General features: G+C 33.1%; 3 protein-coding genes across 4 annotated transcripts; 1 reads left to right on the forward strand and 2 right to left on the reverse strand.

Moving 5' to 3' along the window:
• Positions 1–2,153: 2,153 nt before the first annotated feature.
• LOC130801266 (isocitrate dehydrogenase [NADP]) lies at positions 2,154–8,592 on the forward strand. Its single transcript, XM_057665070.1, has 15 exons — positions 2,154–2,382; positions 3,866–3,909; positions 3,980–4,089; positions 4,175–4,212; positions 4,313–4,390; positions 4,491–4,646; positions 4,916–5,007; positions 5,107–5,210; positions 5,317–5,385; positions 5,480–5,595; positions 5,766–5,800; positions 6,378–6,520; positions 6,615–6,737; positions 6,814–6,897; positions 8,263–8,592. The coding sequence occupies exons 1-14, from the start codon at positions 2,334–2,336 to the stop codon at positions 6,887–6,889; spliced, it is 1,233 nt and encodes a 410-aa protein (XP_057521053.1). The 5' UTR covers positions 2,154–2,333; the 3' UTR covers positions 6,890–6,897; positions 8,263–8,592.
• Positions 8,593–14,675: 6,083 nt separating this feature from the next.
• LOC130801653 (uncharacterized) lies at positions 14,676–21,375 on the reverse strand. Of its 2 annotated transcripts, XM_057665535.1 has the most exons (3): positions 20,338–21,375; positions 18,631–20,264; positions 14,676–18,536 (listed from the first exon to the last, which is right to left on the reverse strand). In XM_057665535.1, the coding sequence occupies exon 2, from the start codon at positions 20,028–20,030 to the stop codon at positions 19,374–19,376; it is 657 nt and encodes a 218-aa protein (XP_057521518.1). In that variant the 5' UTR covers positions 20,031–20,264; positions 20,338–21,375; the 3' UTR covers positions 14,676–18,536; positions 18,631–19,373. The 2 variants fall into 2 exon arrangements, with proteins under 2 accessions (XP_057521518.1, XP_057521517.1); XM_057665534.1 differs by having other exon boundaries at positions 18,631–21,375.
• Positions 15,799–18,252, reverse strand: LOC130800983 (uncharacterized). Its single transcript, XM_057664728.1, has 4 exons — positions 18,023–18,252; positions 16,837–17,143; positions 16,574–16,656; positions 15,799–15,823 (listed from the first exon to the last, which is right to left on the reverse strand). Exons 1-4 carry the CDS (start codon positions 18,250–18,252, stop codon positions 15,799–15,801), a joined length of 645 nt encoding a protein of 214 aa, XP_057520711.1.
• Positions 21,376–21,472: the final 97 nt, after the last annotated feature.

The following is a 21,472-nucleotide window of genomic DNA, read 5'->3' on the forward strand; positions in this document are numbered from 1 at the left end:
AAATGTTTTCAAAGGGACACCCCCAAAAATGAATTTGTATACATTATTTATTAAGATTGTTTTACTACAAGACGATTTAATATGAAGCATAAATTTACTTTTAAATTAAATGTTTTTTAAATATAAATAATTTAGGCTAATTTAGACGGTTTCATACAAAACTTGTTATATATTTACTAGGAATCACCGTAAGACAGTCTTATACAAGACTTATTTATTTATCGGTTCAACAAATCATTGTTTGTGGACCATGTTCGCATAACGCCTCTCATGTTATAATCAAAACGCACTTTGCATTTTGTATGCATTTTGCCTCATTTAGGTACTCACACTTTAGTCTATCGGAAAAGTCAGGCTAACTCAAATTTATAAAGTTACACTGATTCTTAAATGAAATAAGTTTTACGGTCAGATCATTTTTATTTGGCTGGTTCAATATATTCTTTCTGTCTTAATTGATCAATTATAACATTAAAGCGATCACTTATAATGTTAAGAAAATCATCTTTTTATAGTTTTAGATTGATTATTTATAATCTTAAAACCATCAATTACGATCTTAAAGTAATCAATTAGAAAATGTGTGAATGTATGAACCAGTCTCATGATGAGACGGTCGCATAAAGGACGATCAGTTAACATCTCCCACACGACACTAACTTTGGACTATTTAATCTTTCAAAACTTTCAAAATTCTTGTAATTTTTTAAATTTGTTTACATTTTTTTTTTGTTGTAGTTCGGCATTCATTTAATTGAGTTCTTTATTCATAACTTGAATTTGATACATGTTTTGCTTTAAGAATAACTAGATAATAGTGCTATGCACAACTTATTATATTTTCTGACATATTTGTATAATAATTTAAGAAATTAAAATTTTAAGAAATAATTTTACATTATAGTTATATTATATATATATATATATATATATATATATATATATATATATATATATATATATATATATATATATATATACTTATATTTATTTTATTTTGAATAAAAGGGCAAATGGTTCGTATTTAGATAATACAATTCAAAATTATGAGTTTTTTTTAGATAACACACCAATTTTTGTTAACAAAAATAGATATTATATTAATTTATATAAAGTATTATAACTATTAATAACACACTTTAAAATCAAATATAAAAACATAAAAATATGTAAAATTATTTCATAAAAGTTAATACGAAATAGATAATTTATTATCATAAAAAGTATAAGTGATTTATATAAAAATAGTCACAACTTAAAATCATATTAAAATTAATCATCGTACTTAAGTGAAGTATTTAGTTTTTAACAACAAACTCTTTATTTCTCATTAATATCTCATTTTCCATGGTCATACATAATTTGTAGGAAATATCAACATAAATTGGATATATATTATCAAAAGGTGATATGGTCCAAAGCCTTGAAATATCATCAAAGACCATAGCATACCATATTGTTGTTGGTCATAATGGACGACCCACCATCAAATACTCCCTCCTACTTAGGAGTCCCATTTGACTTTTTACGGATTTTAAGGAGAGTCAAAAGTGAGATTCTAAGGGTAAGAAAGAGAGCGGTATTATGAGTTTTTAATGTAAGGGAGGAAAATTAGTATGAGTAATAAAGGATATAACTAAAAATAAGATAAAGCTACTAAGGGCATGAAAGTCAAAAATCCATACTAAAAATAAAAATAAGATAATTAAGATGACTTGATCATAAAAAGAAATGAGACATATAAGCTGAATAGAAGGGACTATCATATTCCTACTTCTATTCCATACACTATCAACAAAAATAGTCGTCATTATCCAATTGATTTTTCTCAAATCTAATTCTCATTTGTAATCACCTAAAAATTCCCCCAAATAAAATGGTGAGCCAATTCAACTACCCCATTTCCTCCACAACAACTCTCCCGAAAGATTATCTTGATTCTCAAATGGCCAACTTATTAGTATTTGATTAAAAAAGTCTTATATTTAATAATGGATCGATTTATTAGAGACGGTTTCTCTTATAATAATAAGTATATTTGCCTATATGTTAATAATTTGTATTAGTTGAGGACTTGAGGTATTCAACCCGTATTATAAATATATTTTACAAAGAGACAGAAATAAAAAATTGTAATAAAAAAAATTGAAAAAATTATAAATCCCTATGCTCATGAAGGAGATTTTTTTCCCTGTTATTTAAACCCACTTGATCTTCATTTGATTCTCTCACTTCATAACGAAACAGGAAGCGGCGCTTTGTATTACAGAAATACTTCGCTACTTCCTAGAATTCCCACCTACCCTTCTGTGTTTCTTTGTTTTTGATCCGCCATGGCTTTCGACAAGATCAAGGTTGCCAACCCCATTGTTGAGATGGATGGTATTTTTCTGTTCTATACGATCTATCTATTTTTCATGCTTATTTGTTGCTTTTTTTTCGAAATGAAATCTACGTTTCTGGGTTTTTTTAAATCTTTTAATGGGTTTGATATAGATCTATGAATTAGGGATGATATAGAATCGTACGGAGTTGTGTATTTCGATCGGATCATGCAGTTAACTAACAACGGCATTACATTGGTTTTGGGTTGGATGTATGCAACCGATCAACACTTATTAGCTAACATTATTTGCAATTTCACGTTAATAAATAGAAATTTCACGTAATTATATGAGTCATATTAATCTTTTGGCCCATGAAAATAAGGGATATGAATCTTACAATTCATCGTTAAATAATTTATACATGTTTACATGTTTATATGTTTATACATGTTTATAACGCTTGTTATGTGTGATTGAGTGCGGGGACGAAGCTAGAATTTTGAATTAGTGGCTAAATTGTTAATTAGTGGCTAAATTGTTAATATACTAGCAAAAGATTTATTATATAAAAATTACGAAATGATGTAGATTTAAATGAATTTGAATCAAGCCTTATATTTAACAAATAAAGTTAAAAACTTATCCTTTTGAAGTGTTTTTGACTCTATATATCTACATAATAAGTCTCTGAAAAAAACTAATGAAATTAAGATAGGATAAATATGAACAACGTTAAAAAGGATGAATGTGAAATTATAAAATATAATAGTCTATTGAAAAAATAATAGTAAATCATGGTTTGATCCCTTAGTCTTAGATTACAAATCTGTTACTCCAACCATTAAGCTCTAGTAAATTTTTCTATATTTTTGCACTCTTTAATATATATATATATATATATATATATATATATATATATATATATATATATATATATATATATTATTAGTATGAGGGCTACAGCCAAAAATGCAAAAGATCACATTTTCGTCAAGGGGGCCGGGGATGTTGCTTCGCCTATGATTCAATGCATGATAATTTGGAAGTGTTTGATGTTTCCTAGAATATGTGTACTACTGACTGAGTATTGAGTTGGGACAAGGATTAAGGTTTAAGAGTCTGTTAATTCAAGAAGAGGATATGAATTAGTTTAGTATTTAGATTTAGCTCTAGGACTGACTTCTCCAAGGATGATCAAAATTGTTGTGGGCTTTTCATGTCCTAGGAAGCTGTACTCTTTTTAGTTTTTATCATATAGTTTTCCATTGGAAGAAGCTATTACTGTTTCTCTTTTAGAAATCAAGTTTGAGTTTTCATATTAAATTGACCCATCTTGTTAGATTAACAAAGCTAATGGTCAAAATTTAGCATGTTCTAAAGTTGACGGAGTATATAGCATATCACGGGGCTTAGTGCTTCTAGTGAATAGTTAATACGCAGTAGTCATGTGATGGGGGTTCATGGGTTAGAATCTCATCCGCTGTAAATTATGTAGACTGTTGTAGCTTGTTCCTTATGATTGTTTAAACTTTTTGCAGGTGATGAGATGACTCGTGTTATCTGGCAGATGATCAAGGACAAGGTATTTCAATTTTCACATTTTTCTATAGTCCTTTATGATTCTGGTGTTGATAATTGATTTATTATGGCAGCTGATATTCCCATTTTTGGAGTTGGATATTAAGTACTTTGATCTTGGTCTTCCTCACCGTGACGCTACCGATGACAAAGTTACTGTTGAAAGTGCTGAGGCAACCATGAAGTAGGATATTTTTGGAGATTATTATGTTAAATTTCTAATTATTTTGCAAATTAGAACTAAAGAAACTATGTTATTTCCATGGCAGGTACAATGTGGCAATTAAATGTGCTACTATCACTCCAGGTGACTTGACAATACTTGTGTAGTAGGAGTATTACTTTTATATGAACTGCTCATTTCCCCTTCTAGTACTTGTTGATTAACGGTTTGTTCATTTTAACAGATGAAGCGCGTGTGCAAGAATTTAACTTGAAAAGTATGTGGAGAAGCCCAAATGGAACAATTAGAAATATTTTGAATGGTTAGTCAGTATGCTTTCCAATACTTTATTTTAAAGGAGTGATTTTCTACATGTTTTTTTTAGTTGGATTGTGTTTTAATTTCATCTGATTTTGCTGCAGGCACTGTCTTCAGAGAACCCATTTTATGTAAAAATGTTCCTAGGCTTGTTCCAGGCTGGACCAAGCCAATATGCATCGGAAGACATGCCTTTGGAGATCAGTACAGAGCAACTGATGCTGTTATTAAGGGACCTGGGAAACTCAAACTAGTATTTGGTTGGTCTTTCTTGTTGCTGATTGATTTGTTGTTTCTTATAACCTTAATCTGGAAAGTATATTATGTTTATGTATCTATTCAACTCTTAAAAGTTCGGAAAATGTCTAGATATAGAGTAAATTTGGTCTGTTTCTCTCTTTTACATTTGCCTGAACATATGTGGTGATGGATGCCGAATTCGTTGGTTTAATGTTTTGGGACTATCTTAATGTTTGATTTGTGCAAATTGCTTCAACAAGCATATTTATGATTCACATTGTTTCAATAGTGCCAGAAGGAAAAGATGAGAATACTGAAATGGAGGTTTATAACTTCACTGGAAATGGAGGAGTAGCTTTGGCAATGTACAACACTGATGAGGTTCAACTGTTATCTATTTTTTTTAATGATATAGGCTTCTTATATATTGACATATGTATTTAACCCTTTATAATCTTGCTTACTGATATTGCACTGCAGTCCATTTATTCCTTTGCGGAAGCTTCAATGAACTTGGCTTATGAGAAAAAGTGGCCACTTTACCTTAGCACGAAGAACACCATTCTTAAGAAATACGATGGGAGGTAAGAATAGTAGTTTCTTAATTTACCATAATATTTTTAATTTTGAAGTATCTGTTTTTAAACCTTTACAACCTCACATGCATTTCTTTCTTTTCCCGTTTCAAAGGTTCAAAGACATTTTCCAAGAGGTTTACGAAAGTAATTGGAAGACAAAGTTCGAGGAAGCTGGAATCTGGTATGTGGTGGAACTGGCCCCTTACCATAATGCCAACGTTTGCAGTCTTTCAATGAATTTTGCATAATTTTTGATAATATGCTTGATATGCTAGGTATGAGCATCGTCTCATTGATGATATGGTTGCTTATGCCCTCAAGAGTGAAGGAGGCTATGTGTGGGCTTGCAAGAATTATGATGGGGATGTACAGAGTGATTTCCTTGCCCAAGGTTAGTGTTTTCCGTTGGTGTTCTAGCAATTATTTGGTGACATTAACACTTTAAAGTTTCTGTCAAGATGCTTTGTCGTTTACTGGAATTTGAATTGCTTTTTCTTTGTTTTGATAATGTACTGGCTGGTTGCTAGCTTTTAACCATGAACCTGTTTCAAATTATTTCAGGATTTGGATCTTTAGGATTGATGACCTCTGTATTGGTATGTGTCAAGTCTTCATTATCTTTTTTCGCGATTTAGCTGTCTTGTAAATGTCAATTATTTAGAAGCATTGTTAGAACTACACGTGATAGGGTTTTCACTTGCAAAGCCTTCTCAAATGCATGTTTAGGCTCATGCACCCGAACCCTTGTAATGAAACTTGTGTAGCCCATTGGAGGCAATATTGCCATGTGATTGGTGGTTATATCTCCTTAGGCATACATAGTAATGATGACCTAAAAGCAAGTCATTATTTCTAGTTAGAGGTGCTCATTTGGATTGTCGGGTTGATTTTTGGTCATGTGTTTGGGGTCAATTCAAAATCAAGTCTTGTGTCCACTTGGTTTTTTACATAATTCTAAATTCATTTTGATGTCAGGTCAAAGTCGGGTTCAGTTACAAAATGTTGCGTCGTGGGGTCTATTTCGAGCACATCTATTTATGAGATCATGAGTATTATTTTTGTGCAACAGGGGTGGCATCAACAGACTGATGAATAGCATTTAGAATTGAATATAGATGGCGACAGATAGAAAGAGTGATTATGATGTATGCTAAACTGTAAACTCTCTTTCAGGTATGCCCTGATGGCAAGACTATCGAAGCTGAAGCTGCTCATGGAACAGTAACTCGCCACTTCAGAGTTCACCAGAAGGGTGGTGAAACCAGCACCAACAGCATTGCTTCAATATTTGCTTGGACGCGGGGGCTTGCTCACCGGTATGTAGACAAGCCTTTGTCATATAAGATCACCTTTCTTGTTTGGGTTTATGTGGCGTTGAAAAGCTTTATGACAATGTTCATTGGCCAATAGGGCTAAGTTGGACAACGATGAGAGACTCTTGGAATTCACTCAGAAATTGGAGGCAGCTTGTGTCGACACTGTCGAATCTGGAAAGATGACCAAAGATCTTGCCCTCATCATCCATGGATCCAAGTGAGTGCCTTTCTTAGGATTCTAACATTTCTAGATTTAAGTGCCTGTTACCTGACGTGATTTGACTGAAATCCAGGCTTTCAAGGGACCAATACCTGAACACAGAAGAGTTCATAGATGCTGTTGCTGCAGAGCTTCAAGCAAGACTCTAGACTTGATTGTGAGTTGATTTTTTTTTTCATGCACTTAAATTGACTTATCGTGTTTGATATAATGTGTCACAACTTGCAATCGCTTCTCTAGACTTGATTGTGAGTTGATTTTTTTATTCATGCATTTAAATTGACTTATCGTGTTTGATATAATGTGTCACAACTTGCAATCGCTTCCCTAAACAATTTGTGAACCTCTATATAATCCTGGCTCAACTGATGATTTCTGTTTTTCCCGATAATGTCAATCACGAGTGTAAATTCAATTTCGGTCATGGAGAGCCGTTTTTAATGGTATTAACTGAGATCTTATAGGATGTCAATTGTCAAAGATAATGTCTCTGAAGAAGAATAGATGTTTCATTGTTGTTCTTTACGTTTCTTCAAACGCAAAGGGATAAAAGAATTAAAAATGTAGTTTTTGTTCATTTCATCATGCAGTAATGATGTTAAATGCAATCACACGACTTAAATCTTAGTGTCTGGGCTTAGTGTGCTCTCTTGTAGGATCTTTAGTAAGTTGAGCAATTGTAATGGCTACATTTACTCGTTTACTCTTCCTGCATGGCAGTCCATTACTAAACTTGACCCATGGCCGTGCCGGATATCATAAATTTGGGCTTGTACACAAGGCTCATATAAGAGGATAGTTGACCGGGCACAAACCCGATGAGATTGCATTCTAAAACCAATTGGTATTAGGAGGAGTAGCCCATCAAGTATATATGTCAGTCAACTTCTCTTTAATTCTTCGATGTGAGCTCACATATGGGTTATTTTTCCATGACCTTCTGTGATGTTGGGGTCTCCACCCTGTTCCTTGGTGTTTATAGTGGTTATTACTTTTGGGTCCTTATTTATTACATGGAATGTTTCATAGAAGAAACAAAATTGTGTTATCTGTTTATTTGTTTTCAGGTTGACTATTACATTAATCCTACCACAAAAATAAATTTCTATTATTCTTTTTGCCTAAATGATTTTAGCCTTTTAGATAGTAATGTAGTTATATTAAGAAAACTAGAGACAGTAATGATATATATATTTCCTCAGTTACTTCCCATTCTTGTGGTTTCATGTCGATCTGTATGTTCATCATATGCTCTTTTCAAAATGTTTACCACTTTTCCCACGAGGAACCCGAGTATGATTTCCTCTTTTGCATTAGCCTACCCGGTAACGAATCTATTTTTTGAAAATGTTTCTTCTGCCATCTCTTCTCTTCTTTTCCCGCTCGCATAATGCTATGTTAATCGTAAACAATTACCACTCCATCATACAATTTAAAGTTGTCTTCGTTTTTGGTTTTCGAAAGATGAATGATTCTGCTTTGATCTTTGGTCAATTGATAGCTGCTGCTCTATTACTTGCAGGTGTTGCTCGTTAGTCGTTTCGATTTCATAAAGTGATCAAATATAAGGGATCCAAACAAGCCAGCCTACACAATTTTCCATTTTGAAGCCGTAACCTTTTGGATTTTCTTAGCCGAAAGCTCACATGGTTTCAGTTTAGTGGTCCTCTTTGATCTTGATTCATTGGCCTTGACGAACTTTCTGAAAATTTTTACTTATTTGCTATTTGGCTCTTATTATTGTTGTAGTGACAAGTTATTTGGTCGCTATATTGGAACTCTAGGTTGATTGATTTGCGAATCATAATACTACCCATGAATAATACAAGGATCAAAACATTTTCTGTGAGAATCATACTCAACTCATTACCTTACTTGCAAAAGTATTTTCTTTAATCAAGATAATTAATTAAATTCGAAGAACAATAGAAAATGATTCAACAATACACCAATATTATCATCCAAGATTGATTTGGGATAGCTATTGATGGAGGTCAAACACACTTTATACAATTAGTCTTCCTTCACAAATTGTTATGATAGATTGTCTCTCTGAGAGACGCATTAGATATATGGGTTAAATAGCCCAATTAATACAAATTAAAGAGAAAATTAGAATGTGGGCTTTTTGTTTTGAGGTTGTCTCTTTGGGAGACGGTCTCTCACAAGAGCAGTTGGTCTTTCTTATTCAAAGAAATATAGGTCTTTTCGAGGTTCTAAGTCAAGAAATTATTAATCGTTGGATGTATAGGTCTTTTTAAGGTCTTCTCAAAGTCTTATTATGCCTACAATCATCAAAACACTGCACGCATTAGTAAAAATGTGTTTATAGTTGTGTTTAATATATGTTTGATAAAGAAAAGTATTGGTATGATACGAACTTATCATTGTATTAAGAAAGTTATTTTCGACTATCCCTAGTGTAAATAGATGGGGTTTTTCCAAGGTTAACACACCCATCAAAAGTAATGTACATTCACTACTTAAGATGCAGAGCAAATACCACTTTTGCACAGGTGAATAGAAAAAGAAGAGAGAACAGAATTAAAAATTGTATGATTCTAAATGAATGAAACACAATTTATCTAACAATTCTATTTCAACCATAATAAATTACAGTAAAAAAATATTAATGTATTTTAATTTAATGAAATTAAAACACTCTATGATGAAAAAATAGTTGTTGAAGAAAGTTTTAAATGATCATTTATCTAACATTAACTGCTATCTACGGGTCACAAACAAGTCGAAATCACATTAACAAACGCTAAACTTTTCCTAAGCATGCTAATAGGTCATTAAGCCCTAATCCTAGAGACTATTAGGGTGTGTTTGGTATGCATTTTTTTTTGATCAAGTAAGGAAAAACGATAAGCAAATTCGTTACTTTGCGTTTGTTAAGATAATTCGGTAACCATTTTCGTTCCTTTTGGTAATTGATTCCTCCAATTTGTTTCCACTCTCAAAGCTCTGGTAACACTTTTTGTAAAAAAGTGTTTCCATTACATAATTATACCAAACAACTAACAACAATAACCCTTATCATTTTCCTTACCATCGAATAAAACAATAAAGGCATGGTTAAATAAGCACTAATTGAGATTAAAACTAATTAAGCACAATTAAGAACTAGATTGCCAATTTGTATAACTAATCATAAAAGCCTAAACTAAGCATGAATAACAATTCAAACTAGAATACTACAAGAAAATGGCAAAAGGCAAACATGAAAATCTATGTATGGCAAAGAAAACAAATCTATCATTCTGTGGTGGGTGAAGAATCCTTCTATGTCTAACAATTAAATTAAAAGCATAAAATCCTGAACTACACATGAATAACAATTTAAATCAAATTCTCTCAAATTTTTGCCTAAACTATTAAGCTAAGACTAAGGAAATATGAAGATGGGATTAAGGAGATAATAAGACAAAATTTGAAATAAGACGGATATAAATAGTGCCTAAATTCTCTCAAAACCCTAGTCAAGTAAAGGGCCAAAATTAAACCAAATTCTTCAAAGTTTGGAATATTTGAAACAAATAAGTAAAAAAATATAAAAGTCAAATAATAGCAAATTTTTAAAAATAATTCTCAAAGTAAGCAGTTTTTTTCCAAAGCTGTGGTTGAGGGATGTTCGCTGTTAATAACAGCGAACAAAGACTGGAGGTTAAAAGTAGTCAAAGAGTCTGTTCGCTGTTACTAACAGCGAACAAAGACTTTGACTATTTTTGACCTCCAGTCTTTGGTCGCTGTTACTAATAGCGAACAGATGCGAGCTGAAAACAGCTGATCCTCCTTCCTTCTTCATTTTTCCCCCAATTTAATTAAACCCTAAAAGCACACTCGACCCTTTCTCTCTCTTTTGCCTCCATTAAAACACGTTCAAACCTTCAATTAATCCCTCCCTCTTCCAATCCAACATTAGTAAAGTGGTGTAACATAATTTTGGAGTTGTCTAAGGTATAAATTTCTTTTTTTTTTTTTTTTTTGTTATTGTATACGAAAATTAGGGTTTTATGTAATCTTTTATATTTGTTTCAAATGCAGGGCATTACTTGTTAAATCACTACTTATTTAGTTCAATTTAAGCTGATTAAAGTAATGTATTAGTTATTTTTTACTTATTTGTTCATTTTTTGATTATGGTTCATTAACTTTAGTTTGTTGTTGTGGGAAATATATTTAATGTAATTGGTGATTTTTTTACTTAGTTATTTCATCACAACTTATTTGAATTAATAATTATGTACATAGTTACTTGGTGATTATATTGATTTAGTTTATCTAAATGCAGGTAGTCAATTATGTACGTTGATTTTGTTTTGTATATTGATTATATGTAATTAATATGTTTTGTATATTGAATATATTTATTTTATTTGAAATAGTTAATTAGTTTATGTAAATGTAGTTAAATAGTTATGTAAATGTAGTTAATTTATTATGTATATTCGTGAATGTACTTGGTGATGAAGTTGATTTTGTATGTATCATGTAGATATGACATCATTTCGTGTGACTATTGCATGTTTTTGGAATGGTTCCATTCGTACAAGTGGTAACAAGGTTATGTATGTTGGGGGTAAAAGTAAATTGTTTGCATGCAACTCGAACATAAATTTGAATGAGTTTAAGCTTCTTGTATGTTCTAAGATTGGAATTGACACTACACGAAGTACTATTAATTTAAGTTTTAAACACGACATGAGTGGTCACTTGTTAGCTTTTTCTATTGAGGATGATTATTCTATAGATGCTATATGGGAGCATTCAAAGGCTACATTGATTCCCTCTTAGAGTTGCACGTAGAAGTGGTACCCCTAGGCAATGTGAATGTTACTTCCAGTCCTTCTCCTACGCCTATGCCTATTTTTACCCAAGAAACTCAAAATCCCTTTGTTCCTTCCTCATCTTCTACTCCTTCCGAACCCCCTCAAACTCAAGTCCCAAATGATGCGACTGTTAATTTAGGAGAAAGTATCGAGTTGGTACCTTGGGATGATGGTAATGAGAGTAATGAGCTTGTTGATGATCCTTCTGAGGATGATGTGGATGTGGATGTGGATGAGAATGCCCTAGCTAATGACATGACCCTAGGCAATATTCCTACGATTGTTGCTCCTACACCTTATGCCCTATGTCCACCTCTGGATGAATATGTAGAGGACAACTCTTAGAGGACTTGGGTTTGTGATACCACCTACGAAGATGGGGAGTTTGAAAAGGGTATGATATTTGATAGTAAGGAAGCTTTATTGGAAGCTGTTAGAGTCTATCACATTCGTAGAAATATAGAGTATAGAACAGAGACTTCTAACCAAACTTCTTAATCATTGAAGTGTAAGAGGGGATGTTCTTGGAAACTAAGGGGTAGGCTAAATCCTTATTTAACCACATGGTTAATTTCAAAGTATAATGAAAAGCATGGGAATTGTGTTGGGTAGTGACACTGCGTCAGCTGGACATATTCACTCGATGTCCTCTGTGATTAACAATATGATTAGGAATTGTGTTTCCAAAGACCCTTCGATTAAGGTGTTCGTCGTTCGACAAATGGTGAAAGATCGATTTGGGATAAAGGTCACTTACAAGCTAGCATGGTGTGCTAAGCAATAAGCCCTATTGTCAATCTATTGTACATGGGAGGATTCACATTCTCTTCTTTCACGCTTTTTGAAAGCGTTGCAACAATCAAACCTGGGCACAGTAGGTTAGTGGTTCTTCAAGGAAGACAGTGACACAGGTGTGTATGTATGTCCTAATATTAGAACCTTTCAACGTGTCTTTTGGGCCTTTAGACCTAGCATAGAGGGCTTTAAGTTTTGTAAATATCTTATCGCCATTGACGGTATACACTTGTATGGTAATTACCGTCATACCTTTTGACTGCGATTGCGCTGGATGGTGATAAGGGTATCTTTCCACTTGGATTTGACTTGTTTGAGAAGGAATGCATAGCTGTGTGGTCTTGGTTTGTAGCATGTATTCGGAAGCATGTAACACAGAAGATGGGATTGTGTATTATCTCTAATAGATATGCGGGCATTTTAGCGACCATGGAGGAGACGAAATGGCAACCACCATACGCCTATCATAGGTTATGCTTACGGTATTTGCTTAGTAACTTTAACCGTGCTATGGGTAATGTTCAAATTAACAAGTTATTTGGTAGGACAGTTGAGTAAAGACAACACGCTAAGGTGGTTGAGGGCTTAAGGGCAATTGGGGCTGCGAAACGAGAGGCTCTTTTTTGGATTGATGAAGTAGGTGATATGTCTAAGTGGTCATTGTGTCATGATGTGGGGGTCATAGTTATGGTGTAACTACATGCCGTGGTTCCTCTCCATCACTCGGCGATGGATGACACCACGAGGTTTCATAGCTGCGTCCCAGAATGCTCCTGCCGCGCCAGTGATGACCCAATTCGTAAGTATCCTTTCATGTTTAATTGGTTACAACTACAACCTTCATAATATAATATTAACTTAAATAATATTTTATTGCAAGCACAAGGTGTGGCAACGGTGATCCAATCGAGCCATGAGCAACCCGTACGAGAGATTGCGCAGGGCATGCTCCTTGGCACGCAGTTCCAGCACTTCATACCGAAAGTGGCTGAAGAGGCTTCACCTGCTCCTAGTGAGGTCTAAGTCTCGTCTCCTCCTCAGGACATTCATTTGGAGGAGGTGGATTTGTCCTTCCCCCAACTATGTTCGGGGACCTCGCAGGCTGGGCCATCGCAATACCAATCACCTCCACTCCCCAAGCGACACACGAACGCCCCATACTATCGTAGGAGGTGTAAGAGGCCATCATAGTTGGAGCGGGTGCAGGAGGAGGATGAGGATTAGTGTAAATTTTGTAATACATTGAACATTTGTGTATATTAAACATTTGTAGGATTTTGACATTTTGACATTTGTACATAGTTTGTAATGTATATGTATATGTATATATGTTTATCGTTTTTATCATATTTTAAAAAAATATCAAAGTTGATAAGCCTCATTAGTACATAGTTTTATCCATGCTCGGACTTTTGGCGAACAATCATCCATGTTTGAACTTGTAATGGCTTGTGTTGATGACTTTATTGCAAATAGACGATGCCGATAATTCAACATAGTTTCATTAATAATTATTACAAATACATCATTCATTCATGAAATAAAACCATTACAACTTAAGAACGCTTATTAAACTTTTTCAATATCCTCTCGGTTTCTTCACTCCTACGCGCCTTTTCAATTGCTTCCCTTCTCTAGTTATGTATCCTATTTTTAAGCTCCTCATTCTCTTTATCGAGCTTAATAATAATGTCTTTTTTCCATTTGGTGCCCTTCGGATCAACCCACCTAAAGTAGGTGCATCTCAAACCTTCATCTTCGAATAGTGGACAGACAACATATTGACGTCCAAGATCAAAATTGCTCCAATTGCGACCGTATTCAACTTCATGACCACAATGACAATACTCTTCCATTGAATGATGCTTTAACATATATAACTAAATTTAAATAAAAACATTAACTTGAAATTAATAAATGACTTAATATAAAGATTATATATGAACATATCAAAATAAAAATAATTTACAAGAACATACCTCAACTTAACTTCTAAAGCAATAGATTGGATGAAATAGAACAAGGGTGATGTATTTATAGAGCATATCTCAACGGCTATATTTCAAAGCTACAACGTCTATATTTCAAAACTACAACGGCTATTTTGAACAAAAACAACCAAAAAAAAAAAAAAAAAAAAAAAAAAAAGAAGTCAAGAACCTGTTCGCTGTTACTAACAACGAACAAAGTAGACCTGGTCAAATAAGGTCAAAGCTTTGTTCGCTGTTACTAACAGCGAACAGAGCTTTGACCCTGTTTGACCAGGTTTTAGCTTTGTTCGCTGTTAGTAACAACGAACAGACTCTTTGCCTTTTTTGAATCCTCTGCCTTTGTTCGTTGTTACAGTGCGAACATCCCCAAACCTCAAGTCTAGGAAAAAACTGCTTACTTTGGGAATTATTTTCAAAAGTTTGCTATAATTTGACTTTTTTTACAATTTTTTGCTTATTTGTTTCATATTTTCTAAAGTTTCAAAGTAATATTCTATGTGGGCTCTGTAGGGAAAAAGGCCGAAATAGGAGAAAAGAGGGCATGTTAGAAGTAAACGTAAAAATAAATTCATAGGGGTAGGCGGATAAAATGAAGAAAGGGAGAAAACGATGTTATAGACTTTGTATAGAGCCGCCCGATTGGAAAACCATTCGTCCAAGCAGTCAGGCACTTTAGGCTCTAGGCAAACTCGTGTGTGGGATAGGACTATGGTTATGCTGTTGGGCTAGGCCGGCTTGGCTGCCCGATCAACAATGGCCTAAGGGATTGGGCTAGCGCACAAAACATTATATTCTCCTCGAGGGAACTTGTCGGACTGGGCTATTTAGCTTTTGACTTTTTTATTAGGTTTTCATCATCTTTGTCTTTTTCGCCTTATTGACAAAATTTTTGTGTTGTAACTCGAGAATTTTGTTGTTTTTGTTCAAATCAAAGCTAAGTACTAGAGATTTATTTTGATTTGTATACTTTGTAGTTAAATTTTGTTAAATTGTAATGTTTAAGCTTACACTTTCATTAATGTTTATTGTATATTTAGATCTTTTGTTAAAATTCCTACTATGATAAAAGGTTAGCCACCGACTCGGTTTAAATATATTTAACCATTACCTGCAAATACATCTATTGGTTCGCCTTAAATCGTCCTGACCCGTCCCATTAACCAAGTCTATTTGGAAGTAAAGCCATAAGCTGTTGAGCTCATGACCTATCAAAGCAATAGGGTTGAGATACAAGTCTAATTCTCTAAAATATAATGAATTCTCATGTATCTCTTGAGGAAGAAGTGATAAATGTTTAAGGACTTTTAAGTCGACTTAAGCTAAAAATGAAAAAGTTATTATGGACAACTTTTTCTATTGTGTTTAACTACTTGACGTTTCCAATAAACTGCTAACAATCAACAATGTAATTTGCAAACATCTCCATGAATATCAAACTTATATAGTTGACTTAACAACTAACCTACAAAATGTAATGTTCTCAGTTAGTCAAACAACCCAATTGAACCACGCCACAACCAAACATCTTCCATGGCGCCATAGATTTGAGCTTTACTAAATTAATTTCACCAACAAGCAATTCTAACATGTGAAAACATATATTGTGTCTCTTAAAATTTGCTACTTGATATTTAACACAAATATCAAAGAGCATTTTAATAGTTTGGAAAATAAGACAAAAAATTTAAATTACGTGAATGATAGTTAGATTAAAGAGATGTAAAATGTATGAATGATAATTAAAAGGAAAATGATATATACAACCCTTATGACAACAAATAAGCATTAACTTTATTTACAAATAAGAATTATCTTATAATTTTAATATAAATCACACAAAAAATAATATATAATTAATACTTATTTTTCACTAAATATTTCCATTTTTAGCTTCTTATATACCCTCACCGTCCCATCAAATTTGCTCCAAGGCATTAAAGATAAGCGAGTCAAAAGGTAAAACTTAATTTTAATGGAAAAGTGGAAGATGCGATGAAATATAATTAAATGTGAAGATGAGAATTAACGAAAAAATATAAGTCATGACTATAAATAAAAAAATCGAACATATTTAAAAGGATAAACTAAAATAAAAATTAGACAAATTTGATAGGGCAATGTACAAATTTGGTAGGGCAACAAATTTAAACTATGGGGTGGGATGAGGAGGATTAGGATTTTTTTTTTGGCAAATATAAGTATATTTATATACCAAAAAGGAGAAGTACAAAAAAAGCTTGGCTTGTTATGATTCCAATTTCCAAGCAAAGCATCCCTGCAAAGCAGACTAACCGACTACAACCAACAGAAAGCTACACAAAAGGCAAGCCCACCACAAACAAAATCCTCTCACCTAATAAGTAACTCTCGCATATGATTATAAACTTTTCTTTGAAATCAAAGGAGTATTCGAAGCAAACATAATCTGGTTGCGCTGAAGCAAATACCACTGATCATCTCATTCTAGCAAATCACAATCAGCTTCGCTTTATCTGTATTCTTACGATTAATTTTGTTTATCAATTTTATTTCTTCCTCAAAGGTATCCACTTCCCAAACTTTTTCTAAATAGCTAAACGCACCATCATAGATCTCTCTGCCATCTGGACACTTGAGCATCAGGTGATTCAAAGACTCAGATCCCCCATTACACAAGGCACAATCTGAATGACAATCTGTCATCCATCGGATTAGCCGATCTTTCGTAGCCAAGCAGTTTTGCATAGCAAGCCATACGCACTCGGGGTAGCACGGTTTCGGATCATGATATCCCCTAACTGACCTTAGGTTCACCCGCAATTAGGAACTCATAGGCGGCTCTGATTAAGAACTTGCCCCTTCTCAAAGTCGAATTTCACCCTCTCATTTTAGTCACTAGCTTTCTTTGTTTGAGAATCTTTTTTATTGTAGTTGAAAAAAAATAGAAATTCCCACTTTTCATTTTGGGAGATGTTTCATTTGTTGGTACCGTAAAGAATCTTTCAATTTAAATTATAAATTTTGAACAAAAATAACCTTACTCATTTTCATTTTGATATTTTAATAAAGCTTATATCCCCACATATCTTCTAGTAACTTTATTTCTACATTTTTATATTTCTTATGTTCCATTAACTTTATAAAAATATTTTTTTATTAGTTGTGGTGGTTACTATATTTTTTCCACTTTCTTTTAATATTTTTTAATATTTATGATTTATAATCCCCACCTTTATCACCATTAAATTTGTTATTCAATAAAATAATACCTCCATTATCTAAAAAATTTATTTTTCTCAATTTTCATGAACATTCCTTATAAAAATTTCACAGGGGAGTACTATTTATGTTAGGATTAATAAAAAGGCGTCGGATGAGTATTTTATTGTAGAAAAATTGATATAAATAATCTAACCTTTAAGTCATCTACTAGGAATAATCAGACCTTTGACTTATTGTTAAATAATCCAACCTTTTACGTTTTGTTGCTGCCAGCATACCCTACAACCTTAAACCGGCAATTGCAAATTACCGCTAGCCGCTACCTCTTCTACAACTCTTCTTCTTTATAAAAGAGCCCTTCTTCTTTATAAAACAACCTTCTTCCTCCTTAGAACACATGCATGGAAGTACCCCATTTTTAACCAAAAAATTTAGGTGAGAGAAAATCAATTAAACCCACTTCAAATTTTGTAAAATTCCTTCAAATTCATCAAAAATGAATTCCTTCAAGTACCCCTTTTCTTTCTCTAAAAGCTTTTGAATTTTAGGACATAATAACCCTGCCCATTTGTTTGCCTCTTCTCTCTTCGTCACCAACCTCTTTATTAATATAGTTCTTATTTCCTTGAGCATGTCAATCAAATGCTTCGACCTAGTTCGCATAATATAATTGTTGAAGGTCTCAACCATATTGCTAATTAACAACCACCACACTTACTTTCTTTTTTCAGATATGGTCTACAGAAAACCCTCACATCAAACTTCTTGAATTCCTCTGCTGCCAAGGGATTCACCTCCTCCATGTCCTTGATTGCGTCAAACAAGTCAGGCATGTTGTAAGCCTTAGCACACCTCCAAAAGAGTAATTTTAACTCCTCACCCTTAAATACTTTGTTCCAATTGGCATATAAATGCCTTGCACAATGTCTGTACTCCACTTCAAGTAACTCCAAATTCACTGCCCTCAATTTACTCTATTAAGAAAAACAAAAGTTTAATCAAGAAATAATAGTAGCATTAATACTTAACAAAAGTATAATCAACAAATAACAATAAATTAATACTAACCTGATGCTCATCTGAAATTATAGTTCATCCAGCTCCATCGGTGGCATCTGTAGCATATAACCCTTTTTTCAACTCAGCTATAAACCACTGCCAAGACTCATTGTTCTCACCCTCAACGATAGCCCATGCCAAAGGGAACATTTGCTCGTTTGCATCTCTACCAATAGCTGATAATAACATCCCACCCAAAAAAGTCTTAATGAAGCAACCATTTATGCATAAAACTTTCCTACACCCTTTCAACCACCCATCCTTTAACCCTTTAAATAACACAAAAAACCTTTGAAAAATAGCAGTGGATGAATCTGATATAGTGACCATAGAAAAATAACTCTCTGGACTAGCTCTTCTCAAAGCCTTTAAATAACTCATGACCTTGTTGTAGTGTTGCTTCACGGACCCATGAAGTCTCCTATGAACACAATTTTTAATTTTATAAGCAAAATCTTTGTTAATGATTACTCTGTAATTGTGTTTTACCATATCAATAATCTCAGAAGATGGCACATGTGGTCTAGATTTGAACACATATAGCATTTGCTCAGCAACCCATGAAGACTTCAACTGTCTTACCATCCATATTTCTTTGACAAGTATGCTGTGGAGTAACTAATTTCACAATGTATGCTGCTAACCCTTTATCCCAACTAGCATATAGCTTAAATGGACAACCACTAACACATACAACTCCAAGCCTTTGTTGCCTTTTTTTTGTCACTAACACATATCTTAACATTTCTACCTTAAACAAGTGCATAATTTTTCAATGCATCTCTAAAGGCTAAAGGGTTAGGGAAGCTTAACCCAACAAACCATTTGAATTTCTTAAACTCTGTGTGCTTAGTAACTTGACCCAACTCACCTTTACTGCCCTCATAATCTGACAATGGATCTACAACTTTATTATTTCTAACAGTATTCAGTGCTTGCCCATCAACCTCATTTTCAGATACAAATTCCTCTTCACTGACAATATAGCTCTCACTCTCACTATCATCAAGCTCACTGCTCACATTATATGATTCATCCTCACTATCATCACCTTTACTGTGATCATCATTTTCTTCATCCTCCCTGTCCTCACCTTCTTCTAATGCCCATTTTGAGAGGTTCTGGTTTTGAGAGGTTATATAAGGGTTATGTTTTTCAGAGGTTAAACTAGGGGTATGTTCAATTGTGTGATCTGGATTGTTTGAGGGACCACTTTTTCCCTTTTCCTTTTGTGCCCTCCTAGGTGTTAATTTTTTCTTTTCACCTTCAATTTTACCCCTAAATAAAGAAGCTAACTTTTTACTGACCTCCATGACCAAATCATCATCTTTGTTCACAATGTACACTACAACATCCCTCATTTTTGATCCAATTGATGCCATTTCCATAACGGAAGCATCGTCACTCATCCTACGTAAACCTTCTTCAAATGTAGAGTTGTTAGGCACCAAGTAGTACAAAGCATGACCATACTTAACACCAACATTATTCTCAGCTAAATCCTCCAAATCAAACCAAGAAATAATATCTGGGTCAATATTCAATGTTTTACACTTCCCACCCACATAACTCAAATCTACCCCTTTCTTTTTGAAATTACCCCCATACCAAAACTTCAAGGTGAATGAATCATAACTACTAGCCTAAACATGCAAATAATAATAGGATTAATACAAAATCAACCAAAAACATATGCAATAAAGGAAAAAGACTTACATTAGAGCAGACAAACCCTAATTATGCATTACTTGTGCGAATTATGCCATTTGGGAAAAAAGCTTGAAGAATTGTTGATGAGAATTTCTAATTTTGTTGAAGAACCCTAATCCATTGAATAAAATTGAGAGCAATTGAGTAGATTTTTAGAAATGGGTATGAAATGTTTCTAGAATAAAGTGTCGAAAATGGAGAACTATTTCTTGAAGAACTCTTTAAGCATAATAAGTAAAAAAAAAAAAAAAAAAAAGAAAAAAAAGAGCAATTGAGTAAGGGAAGTGTAAATGTGAATACAAGATTTTCTCATATTAAGGTATTAGAACACTCATTAGAACTTTCAATTCAAATATACAGCTAAAAATACCATGAATATATACTAAAACTATTAAACTAACCCAACAAAGTAATAAACTTTCATTGAAGCATTTCATCAAACACTTTATATGCATACAAACCAAATCATAAAATTCAACTACAAATGTGTAAAACGTAAGCTTAAATCATGAAATCAAGAGAATGTAACAAACAATCAATGTATTTATAACTTCAAATGACAACAATAATCAACAAAATATTCAATTTGCAAATTGAAATAAATTAGGGTTTACATTAATACCATAAATGATGATGAAAATGAACAAGTAAAGAAGGAGAAGATGAGAATGTAGTTGATTAATTTAGTTGAATGAGAGGAATTGTGAATATGAAGTAAATGAGGATTGAAGAATTTTTTTTTAAATAACAACCGGCAGCCACTTGAAAACGAAGCAAATGAAATGAAGTGAAAAGAACAGAAACTGGCGTTTTGTACAGGTATAAAACCGCCACTTCAAGTGGCGGTTTGCTTCAAATTAATTTTTTTTTAAAAATAAACTAAAATTCATCTAAATAGCCATTTCACCTAGCGATTTTGTTCAGATTCCTAAACAAAACCGCCATTTCATATGGCGGTTATATTAAAAAAGAATAATTAAAAACTCATCCTACATGGACGGTATTGTGGGAAATACTTTCTCATAATACCTAAAATGGGGATTAATTTTTTTAGGGCAATATTATGGTAAAAATTTTAATTATTTAAAAATAAGTCAAAAATTAGATTATTCACTACAAATGACTTAAAAGTTGAATTATT

The sequence above is a fragment of the Amaranthus tricolor genome, chromosome 15, assembly GCF_026212465.1.
Source record: "Amaranthus tricolor cultivar Red isolate AtriRed21 chromosome 15, ASM2621246v1, whole genome shotgun sequence".
Classification (NCBI taxonomy): domain Eukaryota; kingdom Viridiplantae; phylum Streptophyta; class Magnoliopsida; order Caryophyllales; family Amaranthaceae; genus Amaranthus; species Amaranthus tricolor.